General features: G+C 43.9%; 1 protein-coding gene across 1 annotated transcript in view; it reads left to right on the top strand.

The window, feature by feature from the left end:
- XRRA1 (X-ray radiation resistance associated 1) overlaps positions 1-16,454 on the top strand; it is a 102,569-nt gene that overhangs the window by 6,353 nt on the left and 79,762 nt on the right. The window contains exons 2-5 of the mRNA XM_007448101.1: positions 6,135-6,316; positions 9,520-9,567; positions 10,774-10,846; positions 13,940-14,037. Of these exons, the coding sequence (XP_007448163.1) occupies positions 6,135-6,316; positions 9,520-9,567; positions 10,774-10,846; positions 13,940-14,037 (401 nt within the window). The remainder of the gene's footprint in view (positions 1-6,134; positions 6,317-9,519; positions 9,568-10,773; positions 10,847-13,939; positions 14,038-16,454) is intronic.

The raw sequence follows: 16,454 nt of genomic DNA, 5'->3' as shown, positions 1-16,454 counted from the left end.
CAGTCTTCTTAAATTTACCAAGGCTTGATTTGTGGCCCAAGATATGATCTATCCCGGAGAATGTTCCATGAGCACTTGAGAAAAATGTGTATTCTGTTGTTTTTGGATGGAGTGTCCTATAAATATCAATCAAGTCCATCTTGTTTAATGTATCATTTAAAGCTTGTGTTTCCTTATTTATTTTCATTTTGGATGATCTGTCCATTGGTGAAAGTGGGGTGTTGAAGTCCCCTACTATGAATGTGTTACTGTCGATTTCCCCTTTTATGGCTGCTAGTTTTTGCCTTATGTATTGAGGTGCTCCTATGTTGGGTGCATAAATATTTACAATTGTTATATCTTCTTCTTGGATCGATCCCTTAATCATTATGTAGTGTCCTTCTTTGTCTCTTCTGATAGTCCTTATTTTAAAGTCTATTTTGTCTGATATGAGAATTGCTACTCCAGCTTTCTTTTGGTTTCCATTTGCATGGAATATCTTTTTCCATCCCCTTACTTTCAGTCTGTATGTGTCTCTAGGTCTGAAGTGGGTCTCTTGTAGACAGCATATATATGGGTCTTGTTTTTGTATCCATTCAGCCAATCTGTGTCTTTTGGTGGGAGCATTTAGTCCATTTACATTTAAGGTAATTATCGATATGTATGTTCCTATTCCCATTTTCTAAATTGTTTTGGGTTCGTTATTATAGGACTTTTCCTTCTCTTGTGTTTTTGTCTAGAGAAGTTCCTTTAGCATTTGTTGTAAAGCTGGTTTGGTGGTGCTGAACTCTCTCAGCTTTTGCTTGTCTGTAAAGGTTTTAATTTCTCCATCAAATCTGAATGAGATCCTTGCTGGGTAGAGTAATCTTGGTTGCAGGTTTTTCTCCTTCATCACTTTCAGTATGTCCTGCCACTCCCTTCTGGCTTGTAGAGTTTCTGCTGAGAGATCAGCTGTTAACCTTATGGGGATTCCCTTGTGTGTTATTTGTTGTTTTTCCCTTGCTGCTTTTAATATGCTTTCTTTGTATTTAGTTTTTGACAGTTTGATTAATATGTGTCTTGGCGTATTTCTCCTTGAATTTATCCTGTATGGGACTCTCTGTGCTTCCTGGACTTGATTAACTATTTCCTTTCCCATATTAGGGAAGTTTTCAACTATAATCTCTTCAAATATTTTCTCAGTCCCTTTCTTTTTCTCTTCTTCTTCTGGAACCCCTATAATTCGAATGTTGGTGCGTTTAATGTTGTCCCAGAGGTCTCTGAGACTGTCCTCAGTTCTTTTCATTCTTTTTTCTTTATTCTGCTCTGCAGTAGTTATTTCCACTATTTTATCTTCCAGGTCACTTATCCGTTCTTCTGCCTCAGTTATTCTGCTATTGATCCCATCTAGAGTATTTTTCATTTCATTTATTGTGTTGTTCATCATTGTCTGTTTCATCTTTAGTTCTTCTAGGTCCTTGTTAAATGTTTCTTGCATTTTGTCCATTCTATTTCCAAGATTTTGGATCATCTTTACTATCATTATTCTGAATTCTTTTTCAGGTAGACTGCCTATTTCCTCTTCATTTGTTAGGTCTGGTGGGTTTTTATCTTGCTCCTTCATCTGCTGTGTGTTTTTCTGTCTTCTCATTTTGCTTATCTTACTGTGTTTGGGGTCTCCTTTTTGCAGGCTGCAGGTTCGTAGTTCCCGTTGTTTTTGGTGTCTGTCCCCAGTGGCTAAGGTTGGTTCAGTGGGTTGTGTAGGCTTCCTGGTGGAGGGGACTAGTGCCTGTGTTCTGGTGGATGAGGCTGGATCTTGTCTTTCTGGTGGGCAGGTCCACATCTGGTGGTGTGTTTTGGGGTGTCTGTGGACTTATTATGATTTTGGGCAGCCTCTCTGCTAATGGGTGGGGTTGTGTTCCTGTCTTGCTAGTTGTTTGGCATAGGGTGTCCAGCAGTGTACCTTGCTGGTCGTTGAGTGAAGCTGGGTGCTGGTGTTGAGATGGAGATCTCTGGGAGATTTTCGCCATTTGATATTATGTGGAGCTGGGAGGTCTCTTGTGGACCAGTGTCCTGAAGTTGGCTCTCCCACCTCAGAGGCACAGCACTGAGTCCTGGCTGCAGCACCAAGAGCCTTTCATCCACACGGCTCAGAAGAAAAGGGATAAAAAGTAGAGAGAAAGAATTAGTAGAAGTAGGAAGAAAGAAAGAAAGGAAGGGAGGGAGGGAGGGAGGAAGGAAGGAAGAAAGAAAGAAAGAAAGAAAAGGAAAGAAGGAAAGAAAGAAAGGGAGGGAGGGACGGTGGGACAAAGGAAGGAGAGCAGGAAGGTAAAAAGAAGGAAAGAAAGAAGATAAAGTAAAATAAAATGTAGTAAAGTTATTAAATTAAAAAATAATTATTAAGAAAAAAAGGAAAAAAACGTACGGATAGAACCCTAGGACAAATGGTGGAAGCAAAGCTATACAGACAGAATCTCACACAGAAGCATGCACATACACACTCACAAAAAGAGGAGAAGGGGAAAAAAATCATAAGTCTTGCTGTCAAAGTCCACCTCCTCAATTTGGGATGATTCGTTGTCGATTCACGTATTCCACAGATGCAGGGTACATCAAGTTGATTGTGGAGCTTTAATCCACTGCTTCTGAGGCTGCTGGGAGAAATTTCCCTTTCTCTTCTTTGTTCTCACAGCTCCCAGGGGCTCAGCTTTGGATTTAGCCCCGCCTGTGCGTGTAGGTCGCCAGAGGGTGTCAGTTTTTCGCTCAGACAGGACGGGGTTAAAGGAGCCGTTGATTCGGGGGCTGTGGCTCACTCAGGCCTTGGGGGGAGGGGGGGCACGTAGTGCGGGGCGGGCCTGCGGCTGCAGAGCCCGGTGTGACATTGCAACAGCCTGAGGCGTGCCATGCATTCTCCCGGGGGAGTTGTCCCTGGATCCTGGGACCCTGGCAGTGGCGGGCTGCACAGGCTCCCCGGAAGTGAGGTGTGGATAGTGACCTGTGCTCGCACACAGGCTTCTTGGTGGCGGCAGCAGCAGCCTTAGGGTCTCCTGCCTGTCTCTGGGGCCCGCGCTTTTAGCCGCGGCTCGCGCCCGTCTCTGGAGCTCCTTTAAGTAGCTCTCTTAATCCTCTCTCCTTGCGCAGCAGGAAACAGAGAGGGAAGAAAAAGTCTCTTGCCTCTTCGGCACCTCCAGACCTTTTCCCGGACTCCCTCCCGGCTACACATGGTGCACTAACCCCTTCAGGCTGTGTTCACGCTGCCAACCCCAGTCCTCTCCCTGCGCTCTTACCGAAGCCCGAGCCTCAGCTCGCAGCCCCTCCCGCCCCGGCGGGTGAGCAGACAAGCCTCTCGGGCTGGTGAGTGCCGGTTGGCACCGGTCCTCTGTGCGGGAATCTCCCCGCTTTGCCCTCCGCACCTCTGTTGCTGCGCTGTCTTCCACGGCTCCGAAGCTCCCCCCCTCCGCCACCCGCAGTCTCCTCCTGCGAAGGGGCTTCTTAGTGTGTGGAAACCTTTCCAGCTTCACCGCTCCCTCCCACTGGTGCAGGTCCCGTCCCTATTCTTTTGTCTCTTTTTTCTTGTTTTCTTTTTCCCTACCCAGGTACGTGGGGAGTTTCTTGCCTTTTGGGAGGTCTGAGGTCTTCTGCTAGCGTTCAGTAGGTGTTCTGTAGGAGTTGTTCCACGTGTAGATGTATTTCTGGTGTATCTGTGGGGGGGGGGAAGGTGATCTCCGTCTTACTCTTCCGCCATCTTCCCCCCGAGCTGTATTTGCTTTTAAGGTCTTTCAAGTGAGTGGGTGAGACCCACACATTATCAAGGATAGTCTCCTTTACTTAAAGTCAGCTGGTTGTGGATGTTAGCCACATCTACAATATACCTTCACAGCAACACCTAGATTAGTGTTTGATTGACTAACTGCTTACCATAGTCTAGTCAAGTTGACACAAAATTAATCATCACAGATGCTAGGATTAGTGGGTCAAAGTATGATGAGAAACAGGATATTTGTATAGTCTTGAGCTATCTTTATTAATTAGAAAGGGACTTCTTAGTAACTAAGAGAAACTAAGCCGATACCACCCTGGCCGAGTGATCAAAATAAACATCACCAGTAATAAGACATATTGACATCATGTATGCCCTGACATTTTGTGCTGAGGAGGGCACAGCATCACTTCTTGCCAAACTGCAAGGCCTTAGTCTAATTATGGGAAAACATCAAACAAACTCAAATTGAGGGACATTTGATAAAGCAGTTGACTAGTACTCTTCAGAAGTGTCAAGATCACACAAGAAAAATAGAGACTACAGAACGGTCACAGTTTGAGGGAAACTAAGCAGATGTGACAACTAAATGAAATGTGAGATCTTGGATTGGATCCTGGAACAGAAAGAGAACATTAGTGAGCAGACTGACAAAAATCAAAGAAAGGCTGTAGATTCATTACTAATATTATGCCAGTGTTAATTTCTTGGTTTTAACCATTGTATTATGATTATGTAAGATGTTAACATTAGGGAACCTGAGTGAAAGCTGTACAGGAACTCTGTATTATTTTTACAGCTTTTCGGGAAGTCTGAAATTATCTCAAAATGAAAATTTACAGGGGAAAAAAACCTTCCCATGAATACTCTTCCTGCTAAAAGCCTACCCCATTAAAACCCAAACTTCTTATTCTGGTTGAGATCTGACTCTGCTGACCTCTCCAGCCTCATCTCTTTTCCCTCAGGTCTATCTCCCCACACACTCCAGGCCTTCCTTCCTGGCTCTGTTGGCAGTTTTGGCACCAACTCAGGCTGGAGGCTCTAGGACTTTGGGCTATTGGGATAGGACAAAGGTCCATGGCCCAGACGGGGGCAGCCCTGGGAAATGAGTGCCTGGGCTGTCAGGCCCAGGATGGGAATAGGAACTGGCTCACGTCAGACGTAGGATGGGAGCTGCATCCAAGATGCAGGATTAGCAGCAGTGGTCAGGTGAGTGAAGGTGAGCCCTTGAGGCATGGGTAGCGGGCTATGCAGGCAGAGAGCCAGTGGTCAGGGGCACCAAGCTGGTTCCCACAGCTCTGTGCTGTTCTTCTGTGCCGTCCCAATCTTTGGTTTTTCCATCTCCACCTAGTCAGCTTTCAACATACAAGATCTAGCTCATGCCCTAGGCTGGTAGCTCCCCGCTCTGGGCTTCACAGCACCCTTTACGTTATTGAGCTCCTTCGAATCCTCCGTTGTATTCTTCTCCATAGCCCCAGCTCCTGGCGCAAAGTAGATGCTCAGAAAAGGTCTGAATGGATGATTGTGGGTGAGAGCTGTGGCTCAGGGTAAGTTCAGCAACACTCACAGTGTGGTAAGCTCTGTGCAGGCCCTGGGAATACTGAGATGAGTGAATCAAAGTCTGCTCTCATGGAGCTTCCACTGTAGAGGGCAAGACAGACAATAAGCAAGCGAACAAATACAATAATTACAGATTACAATGAATAAACTAGTGATGAAGGAGAGAACAGATTCCAGAATGTTGTCATGATTTTTGTTAGGTGGGCTTACTAGTAAACCTCATATTCTTCTTTTTACTTAACATACATTTTCTAGTTTGTTCTACAGTGAGCATGTATTATTGGGTCTTTAAAAAATGCCAGCTGTCCTCTCACTTTCTTACCCTGAGCTCCTAATGCAACTTTTGCTGTATAATGATAGAATCCAGGGTAAGTTCTGGGAAGATGTAGCCCACTGAGTTGGTGTCACACAATGGGCTTTACCTTTACCCAAGAGATGACAAATGGGGCAATAACTAGTTTGCTCAGGAAAAAATGATCAGCTCTGCTGAGGAGAGTCAGGGAAGGTGTCACAGAATAGGAAATACTTTATCTACAATCTTGAAGGAACAATTAGAGTTTGGAGGCAAAAATGTGGAGGAAGGAATTGGGCAAGTCATTCTACACTTTGAGTCTTAGCCTTTTTGTCTGTGAAATGGGGGCAGTAGCATGTCTTCACTGGGTTTGGGGTTGGGGGCCAATTAAATAAGACAGGTATATAGACGCTCCCCCTCCCCAGCTGCAGCATGGTATCTGGTGCATATTAGGTAATGAGGAGCTAATTTTTGTTTTAGTATTAAAGATAAACATTCTGTAATTGCACAAGTTGTGGCTTTGGAGGAGTTTGCTCCTTGTCACTGTTCTGATCTTCTCAACAGGCCGAGGACACTGGTTAGTGGCTCGGAAATGTAGCCTCAAGAAGAAGCCCAGGGGTGTGGTTGAAGCACGAGCTGAAGGTCAGGAAAGCCAGAAGGTTTCTTTTGAGGTTGGAGGAAAGAAAGGGTCTCGACAGAAAAACCAAGTGGACACTCCGGGACACGTGCTGGACCAGGCTTTTCTGGTGAGAGTAAATGCATCCTGAAAGGCTGGCAGCACCAGCTGACAGCTGTCTTGGTGGGGGGCAAGGACTTGCCCTGATTCCCTCTGGTACAGTTACCCCCAATCCACCCCAAACTATTAGAGTGATCTTGGCAAATTGAGTATAGCCAGGATGATGAAGGGACCCAGAGCTTTCTTTATATGTAAAACTTTCTTTACATCCACCTTATAAGATAGGTATTATCATCCCTATTATGTTGTTGCCATTGTGCAGATGAGAAAACTGAGGACCCAAGAAGTAATTTGCCTTGGCCAAGGTCCCTCAGCTAGTAATTAGGACTCTGGTTTACCCAGGATTAGAACTATTCAGAAGTAGAACTCTGGTCTACCAATTGCAAAGGCTGTGCCTTTATATTTTATCAGGTAAAAAGTCTTAATTGAGCCAGAGAGGCAAAGCAGTAGGTCAGGGGGAACAGTAAATTGAAAAATCGTATTCTAGCACCTAGTAGAGTATAAAGATTCCTGCTCTGCTCTGGGGAGATCTCTCTAGGAGCAGGGGGATTGGGGAGGCCCCACATACCACAACCTTTGTCCTTTGGGTTTAGTGTCTGGCTGAAAGCCAGGGATGCTGACTAGATATACCCAGTGTCTGGGGCAGGCTTTACAAAGGGCACTGGGGTGGCTGTGTTAGAGACCAGCCAGGTAATTTCACATCTGCTCTGTGCAATGCTGCAGTGGCTTTGCAAAGAAAGACACACTTTGTAAACCAATGTTCATGTGCAGTCCAGTGCTCATAGCTCCCTAAGAAGAACTCCATGGCAGCCTACTTTGTACCCAGGCTTTGCTTATGGTTCCCAAGAGATAGGTTTCTGCACAGATCAGATGCTGAAAGAGAGCTTCAAGGAGGCAGCTGGTTACATCTCCACTCAAGGTGGATAGTATAAGCTTTTTGCAGAGTCCTGTGGAATTTCTTTGATTATTAGGTCCACTTCTCACTGGGAATGAGGAGGACTGAAGCAACAGTACTGAGGAGGGGCAGAAACACTTCCCATAGGACTCTTCTTTTCCCCTTTGTTTTCAACATGTACATCCCCCATTAATTGAGATAGCTTGTTACCCATGTTGCCACTTTGGATAGCAGAAGCATCAAGGATGCTTTTCAGAGTAATGGGGTACCTACCCGCCTATTGGATATGAACATTTCACTGGCACTTCATATTGACCTTCTACACCAGTCCCCTTACTCCAAGTCCCCGAAACACCTCTTTTCTAGTGTTTAATACATGGTCTCAATGATGGTCTCAATACTGTCTACCCAGTCACCAAGCAAGTAACTTGGGGTTATCCTTGGCATGTGCCTCTCCCTCACCACCCTCATCCCTGCCATTACCAAGCCCTGGTACTTTCATTAGTTGTCAAATCTGTATTCTTCTCTTCATCTGCCCTGCCACCACCTTAATCTGGGCTACCATCATCTTTTATTGGACTAATTCAGTAACTTCCTAACTATTATAGTTTGAACCAACTAGCCTGCTTTTGTTTCACATAAAAAGAAGCCAGAGGCATTATTATTCTAGGGTAGGTTAATTCATTGGTTTAATGACTTCTTCCAAGTCCCAGGTTCCTCCATCTCTCTGCTCTTATATCCTTGGCACATTAGCTTGTCCTCTTGGGCTGATTGCCTTCATGATCCTGAGAGGGCTGCTGAACTCTGGTCATCACATTTAAAGGATAACGTCCAGAGGTAGAAAAGGGATTGTCACTGTCTTGGCCAAACCTGTATCACAAATCCCAACAGTCAATGGTTAGGGGAACATGACCACCATGACTGGATTAGACAAAGTCAAGACTTAGCCTGTGGAGTTGGAGTTGAAGGATATATCCACTCAGAGAAATGTGAATGATATTGGGGTTCTTTAACAAGGAAGAAGTAGAGAAGTGGCTCTAGAGAAGCCAGTTAACAATGTCTAGTACAGTGGTCTCTCACCACCCTTTCCTGTCTTCTCATCCTTTCTGCGTGTGTCAGACATAGCAATTTTTATAAAATTTCTATTAGCCCCCTGCCAAAAAACCTCTGACAGATTTCCATTGACTATAGGATAAAATCCACGCTCCTTTACAGAGCCAACATGGACACAAATGATCTGATGACTGCCTCCCTAGCCTTACTTTGTTTTTCATCCTATCAAAAGCACCTTGCTTTCACCTGCCTTGATAATTTTCACGACCCCTGCTACCCACTTTCATGGGACCAACTTCTACTTAGCACTTAGGTATCAGCTGAAATATTACTTCCTCAAGTGAGTATTTCCTCACTTCCACACTGAGGTTAGGACCTCCTGTTACTGTCTCCCATAGCATCTTGAATTTCTCCTTTAAAATATTTATCACGTTTATAAATACTTGCTTGCTCCTTGGCTTCCATGCAGTTTTAAGCTTTCAGGAGGCATGGAATATTTCTGCTTCTTATACATTGTCTTTTAAATTCCTAGTTCCATGCCTAAACATAAAAGGTACCATAACTAAATGATTAACTGAAAAAAAGAATGGTGTTGGATTAAACAGAAATAGAAACTCCAAAGCTGAGATTTTCTTCTGACTTTTTAATTGTGAAGGGCAACTTATGGTAGTCCTAAGAGCATAGTGTTTAGTGATTACAGATTTGGATTCAAATCATAGATCTATCACTTACTAGCTGTGGGACCTTAGGGAAGTCACTTTATCTCTTTTAGCCTTGCTTTTCTCATTTATGAAGAGACATAATCATACTTATGTCAAAAAGTTCAGTTAGGATTAGGAGAAAGTTTGTTGATATATTTAGCACAAAACGTGGCCCAAAGTAGTGCTTAGTAAATATTTAGTGAATAAATGAATGAATGAACAAGCACACAAATTATGACAAATGTATGAGATTAGTAAAGCCCCGGAAATACTGATTTTTTTAAGAGCCAAGTAGAGGAAGTGGGGCCCAGAAAAGACAGAGAAGGAACAAAGAGGCAGGAATCTTCCTAAGAACCATGTAAAGTCAATGTTTCCATCCCCACCTTACAGATGGGAAACAGAGGTGGGAGAGCTGAGGTGGCAGCTTGATTCTGAGCAGCTCCGAAGCCCATGCTCTTTCCACTGTGCCAGGCTGCCCTCCTCAACAGGGAGTCATTTGTTGTCTTGGCCAATTACATAAGCTGTGTTGGGGCCTTGACGCTGATTGTCTGCACTGTGTTCCAGCTGAAGCACCACTGTGTAAAGAATCCGTCCGACCTATGCAACATTAATGTGAGCGGCCTGAAGTTCTCCAAGGTAAGGCCAGCCAGCAGAGATGTGATTGGGGTGAGCCAGACCTGAGGTAGCTCCTGGCTCTTGGACCATTGTACTTCCAGAGTCCTTGGGGGCTGGGAATCTGGTCATAGGGAGGGGGAGGGTCAGACAGGGACTCACTGGGTGGAAACAACATTCACAGACACAATCTTTTGCTATGTATTTGGTGTTGCCATTATCCCATGTGAAGTGAGTTAAAAGAAATAAATAGCCTTATGGAAGTGGTTTGAATGTGCATAGAATTTTATTGGGGTGTGATTCATTGTATGACACTGAGTTCCCATCAGAAGAGCCTACAGGAGAAATTTCAGGTTTCAGTGCCAGGAGTGGTAGTGGTTCTTCCAAGATGCTGGTTTGTTCTCAACTCGCAGACTCTGTGACTTATGTAATGAGTCATGTTTCTTTCTTTGCACTGGCTAATAGGTAGCATAGAGCTAGATTTGTGGCCTACCATTAACCAGTGTATTGCTGTATACCACGTATGGCATATATTTTCGGTTTGTAGGCTTTCCATGGCATATAAAGAGAGGTTGCTTATATAATGCCACATAGCAGTTAAAATGTATCAACATAAGTAAATCTAAAAAGATCTGTGTCTCAACACAAGTGAATCTCAAACACATAGTGTTGAGTTAAGAAGGCAGATTGCAGAATGATATCTACAGTATGATGGCATTTGATATAAAGTTTTAAAACATGTAAATAACACTATTTATGGTTTATGGATACACATACATGTAATACAAGTATAAAACAGGTATGGGAGTGATAATCACCAATTCAGGATAGCTGTTATCTGTGGGAGAGAGGGAGAAGAGTATGATTGGGGATGGATACGTTAGGGGGAGTGGTGGTGGTCAACTCTCTGTAGTGTTCTGTTTCTTTAAAGAGATTTGAAGCAAAGACAGCAAAATACTAGGATTTATTAAAGCTGGATAGTGGTTACACGGGCCTTCAGAGTAACATTCACTATACTTTTCTGAACATTTGAATTATTTCATAATAGAAAAAAAAGAAGCAGAAAAGACCTTCCTGCCTTTAACAAGTATCTGCTCTTGTTCTTACCCCTTGAGATCTTTGCTCCTTCTGACAGCAGCTCTGGAGCTTCAGCAAGGCCTGCAGGCAGGGAACTAATCTTGTGTTCTTTGAAATGCCTTCTCACAGGCTAAGGAAAAGGACTTCAAGCATTTTAATTCTGTGATTTACATCAATGCCTCAGAAAACCTACTGCCTCTAGGTAAGTTTTCTTCCTGAAAACTACCTTCTGCCTCTTGGCTGTCACAGCCAGTCTCTCGTGCTGGAACTTGCCTGTCAGTCCACCTGTGACTGGCCACGCATCCCTTTTTTTGGAGTGCAGTAGGCTGGGTGAGGGAGAACACACAGACCTGACTCCAGTTCAGAGCTGGCACTGCCTACTCAGAACATTTCTCTGTGAGCTCCTGCTTCTCTAACTGTAAATGGAGATAATGCCCTTCCTTTTTTCCTCCCCAAGGCACGATACCTTGTAGACTCAGATGAGATAAGTACAGTCAGCCCTCCATATCTGTGGATTCCACATCCACAGATTCAACCAAATATGGATGGAAAATATTTGAAAAAAAATTCTGGAAAGTTCCAAAATGCAAAACTTGAGTTTGCCATGCACTGGCAACTACTTACGTAGCATATACATTGTATTTACAATTTACGGAGCATTTACATTATGTTAGGTATCATTGGTAACCTAGAGATGATTTAAAGTACACAGGAGGCTGGGCACAGGTTATATGCAAACACTGCATCATTCTATACAGGGGACTTGAGCATCCATGATTTTGGTGTCCATGGTGGTGATGCAGGATGGTGGTGGAGGTGGGGGTTAGGGTGGGAGTGGTGGACCCAATCCCCTGCAGATACCAAGGGACTGCATGTAAGAAATTGTTAAGTCCTTGAAAGCTCCTGTAGGACTGTAAAGGCTTCTTGTTTATTCAGCAGATCCACAGCGACCCCTGCTGGGTGTCAGGACTATATGACTGCTTGGCTTTTAGAAATCAGTGTGTCCAGTTCCTGTTCTGGTGAGCTCAGTTATAGCAGGGTATACATATGGTCAGTGCCATGATAGAGGGAATCAGAAAATCAACCAGGGCATCAACCGGGCCTAGAGTGTCAGAGGAAACTTCTGAGAAGAAGAGTATGTAGGCTGAGACCTAAAACACGAATAGGAGTGACTCAGGAATTAGAAGGTGAGAAGGCATTTCAGGCCAGCAGAGCAGTGATCAGTGGCCCTGAGGAAGCTTTGTATGTGTGCAGGGTATATAGGTAGGGGAGAATGGAGACTAGAAAGGTGGGCAAGGACTATATTATCATGGACCCTGGGTGACTTGGACTTAATCCTGCAGGCAAAAGAGAGCCTTGGAAGGCTTTGAAATAGAGAGGCTCAGTGGTGGCTGTGAGGAGCGTGGATTATAAGATGGAAGCCAGGAAACCTGGAAGATGGTTTCATTTTTCCAGGAGAGAGGAGGTGAGGCCTCAACCAGGGCTGTGGCAATAAGGATGGAGGGGATTGAGAGAGACAGAGATTCAAGAGGAGGTAGAAATAACCAGACTTGGTAAATGGGCATGTAGAGAAAGGGAGGAACCAAGAGGATTTACTGAGACAGACAGCACTACAGGAGAGGCAGGTTTAGGGAGAAATAAGATGAATTAGTTTTAAATGCATTGAGGTTGAGGGGTGTTTTTAAAGAAGCGTGTGACGAAGTCCCTGCCCTTGAGGAAACAGCATGGTCTGTCAGGAGCATGGGCTTGAAAAACAGGCAACAGGCATATGAAAAGATGCTCATCCTCACTAGTAAATAAAACAGCATCCAAGTACTATTTTCTGCCTATCAAATATTGACAAAAATGAGAAGGACTGATGACTGCCAGCACTGGTAGGGAAATGGGTACTCTCATAATCAAGTGTAATAAATTGGTGCAACATCTTTGGAAGGTAGTTTGGCGATGTCTCTTAACATAGTCTATTAGTTCCACTCCCAGGAATTTATTGTACAGAAACACACTTGTACAAGGATGTTCATTGGAAACATCCCGAAAGCACATCTTTCTATTAGGCTCTACAGAACATTCCAACTCACAAAACCACCATAGGCCACACTTGACACCAGGTTCACTTAGAAGGCTCTGAGTAATTCCACACAGTATGCCAGCGGCACAGCGTCAGCAGTTCCTCTTCAGTGGAATCCTCACTGCTGTTCATGTAGCCATCCATGAGCCATTCTCTGTGGCCCCTAGCTCAGGGCCAAAACAATGAAGCTCTCATTGGGTGGATGCAGGAGCCACTCTGGCTTAGAAACCTTGTTCCCCATGGGATCAGATAGCTGTTGTAACGCTCCATAGACATGGCTCCCAGAGCTCCTGCAAAGGACATGTCCAGTTATAGGCATCACCACACACAGAGACGCCCAAACTTATCGTGCCCCCTTGAGATCGTTATAGTTCATTTATAGTCTCTCCTAGTCCAGATGTGGTTTACTAACCTGGGGTCATTTTTACCATAGCAATATTGCCTAATAACACAGTGACCATACCATTTGTTTCATGTTACCAAGGGAAGAAGGCTAGAAAGTTAACCCAAGGTCCACTTCTCAAGCAGAAGGGGAAGAGTGTTCTTAACCTTTTATCCAGATAGTCTAGCGACTATCACTAGGGGAATGGTTAACTAAAATAGGGTATGTCTATACAACAGAACATAATTCAGACATTATGCAGATCTATATGTTTTGACTTGGAACAATCTTTAAGTCATATTGTTAAGGGAAAAAAGCAAGTCACAGTACAACGTGTGTAGTATGATTCCCTTTTTGTAAAAAGAAGTGTGTGTGTGTGTGTGTGTGTGTGTGTCAGTATACACATGAGAAAAAGTCTGGGGTATTATACATGAAGCTTTGAATAGTTACCTCTAGGTGTTGAGATTAAAGGGAACTTTTATGTTTCTGTGTTTTTTAAAGGTTTTTGGTTGGAATGTTTCACTTTTATAACCAGAAATAATAAAGATCATTTTTAAAATGGGCTTTGGAATTAGGCTTAGATTCGGTCCTTGGCCCTTCCACTTACCAGCAATTCTGTTTCTAGCAAATCACTTAGCCTAGCTAAGCCTTGGTTTCTTCAGCAGTGGAATGGAAGTAGTAATCCCTCTTTTTCAGGGTTTTTAGAGATTTAGTGTCCATGTATGTAAAGCACTTTACACAGTGTCTGGCCTAACGCAGTGGGAACCCAGTAAATGACCGCTGTTAATATCTTTCTCTTACGTCCTTCACAAGCCACCGTTTCTCTCTTTCTCTTCCCCCTGTAGAGGCATTTCACACATTTCCAGTCTTAAGGGAACTGGAGCTCGCATTTAATGGCATCAAAACAGTCTACGTGAAGTATGGAGACTTTAAGTCCTTGGAAGTAAGTTGGAGGTAGGGAGTTTTTGGTGCCCACCTGTATCCCTGTAAGGAATGGGTATAAGGAGTCTACTGATTAAAACTGTTGGGAAGGGGCTCTCTGGGCCTTTATAGCCACCTTGCTTCAGGGTGTTCCTCTGGGGTGGGTGGTGGAGTTGGTGGTAGTAATAAGGGAGTGGGGCTGGTGGAGGTGGTGGCCAGTGGGTGAGAATATATTATACTTCTGGCCACAGGGCATGGTCTTGGAAAATACATGCCAAAGGTCATGTCCAAAGGAGTCTGTGCAGAGGAGTGATTTTGAATAGAGTACTGTAGGAAGGAGAATTTGAGGGGAGATCTGGATCCAGTGGGGGTTGAGCCATGGAGGTTAAGTGCTAGACACAGCAAATTGGACCCACTGAACTAGAGGCGTTATGGACCGATTCCAGAGACCCATCCTGGTATGGGTGAGCCAGATTGGTTCTAATGAGCTCGGATAAGGTTATGGGCCATAGGCCCAGGGATGAGTGTGAAATAAAGTAGGGCTGCTATAAGTTCTATAGCAGACTCTTGACATTTGTACATCCACAGCTGTTTTGTATTCACAAATATAAAAAACTTTGTTTGCACTCTTGGCTTTCTCCTAAATTAAATTTCCCATCGTCACGCATTGTCTATACATGTTCTCATACTTCAAGTTAATCACCTCTTCAACATCCATGAAAACTTTAGGATCATTTTTCGCAAAGAAACAAAGCTTTTGTCACCACCCGGGAGTCTACATACATGGAGAGTAGAGAACAGTAGAGCTGGCTTGAGGTGTGGGGCGGGCATCTGGCCAGGCTCACTCACTAGGTAATGGGCCCTTCCCCACATGTTGGCCTTCTAGAAGAGCTTCAGAGTCACACCTCAGCAAAATGTCTGCATGTCATGAGCCTTGGGGTTTACCCCAAAGAGCTGGTAACTTAAATTATTTAATCTACAAACGTCAAGAGTCGGCCATTCTTCATAAAAACCTCATTTAACCTGGTCTGGCCATAGAGAGACCTTCCACAAAACTGAACTTTTAAGAGTTGATGCCCTTTACATGCCAAAGTTTTAAGAAGTTTTAACCGCTTGGGATGGTAATCTTCCTAAAATGGATTGTAAGTCCTTGCATTTTTAAAGCATGCTATACTGAATGTAATGGTACCTTTTCTCTGTGGTTTCCAGCCATATTGAGGATAACAGTGCTTTACTATGATTTCTGACAGGAGTGGTCCTCATGCTTATCCAGGAAGCAAAGCTCTTGAAGGTCCAATAATACAGGGAGAGGGAGAGAGTAAATTTACAACAACTGATGCAATTTTGTGCTAGGTTAAAAACATTTTATACCAGGGTTTATTATAGACAGTGGGAAACTGGTTCCAGATGGCTCTAGAGATACAGGGAGCCACTTTCCTCACCTACAGGCCTGAGAGCTTATTATAAGCTTCCATTAATTTTTTATTTTGCTTTTTATAAAAGTAGTTATTGAGCTTCTATATATCATGCATTGTGCCAGGCATCCTACCTTCCTCATCCTTACCATTTCAAACCCCTACTTCAAGTGCCAGTGGGCCACAGGGAGGGGACATGACTACAGGCTCTGACCCCACAGCTGACTTACTGGTTGATCATAATGGGCTTTTGGGAGGCCCTACTTCATAGTTTGATAATAACTGATGAAGATTATTTATCCAGCAGACCAGCCCTACCCAAGGGAATTTATTTACATAAGAGAGCAGACCAAAGTCAAGATGCAGAACATAAATGCGAAGAGGAAATCTCCTGGCCAATCATTTGTTTTCATCTCTCGGTGGTTTGAAAGGGCTCTCTAAGAAAAAGGATAAAACTGTCAAATGTCCTGAATTTGCAGCTCATGGCAGTGAATACTTTGATGTGTAATGAAACTTGATGTGACTCAGCAGATGCAGCATCCAAGTTAGGAATCTTCTGTCCTTGTTTGCCAGAAAGGCTGTCACCCAGAGTAGAACTCTTCAGGAGTCAGTTTAGGAAAACAGCTTTGTCATGATTTGATTCTCTGCATACGGGCCTGAAAAAGAGTCAGCTGCAGCTCTGCCCTGAAAGTCAGGAGACCTTGTTTCTAGTCTTGGTCTGCCACTACTTTGCCATACCTCCTCAGCCAAAGAACTTACCTCTCTGGAACTTAAGTTTCCCACTCTGTAAATTTTGGGCCAGCTGTGAAATTCTGCGACCTGCAGTTCTAAGACTATTCGTTTCTTTGAGCTGCCCTTACTTCTGTAGAGAGCAGATTTGGACCCGATGTGAAATAGCCAAAGCAGCCAGAGCAAGGGTCAGCAAACTTTTTCGGTAGGAGGCCATACGGTGAATATTCTAGACTTGGCGGTCCGTACAGTCATAACTAGTCATAACTGTCATAACTAGTCCACTGCTGTTGTA

The sequence above is a fragment of the Lipotes vexillifer genome, unplaced genomic scaffold, assembly GCF_000442215.2.
Source record: "Lipotes vexillifer unplaced genomic scaffold, Lipotes_vexillifer_v1.1 scaffold640, whole genome shotgun sequence".
Taxonomy (NCBI): Eukaryota; Metazoa; Chordata; class Mammalia; order Artiodactyla; family Lipotidae; genus Lipotes; species Lipotes vexillifer.
Note: the sequence above shows the minus strand (reverse complement) of the source record. Positions and strands in the feature narration are given on the sequence as shown.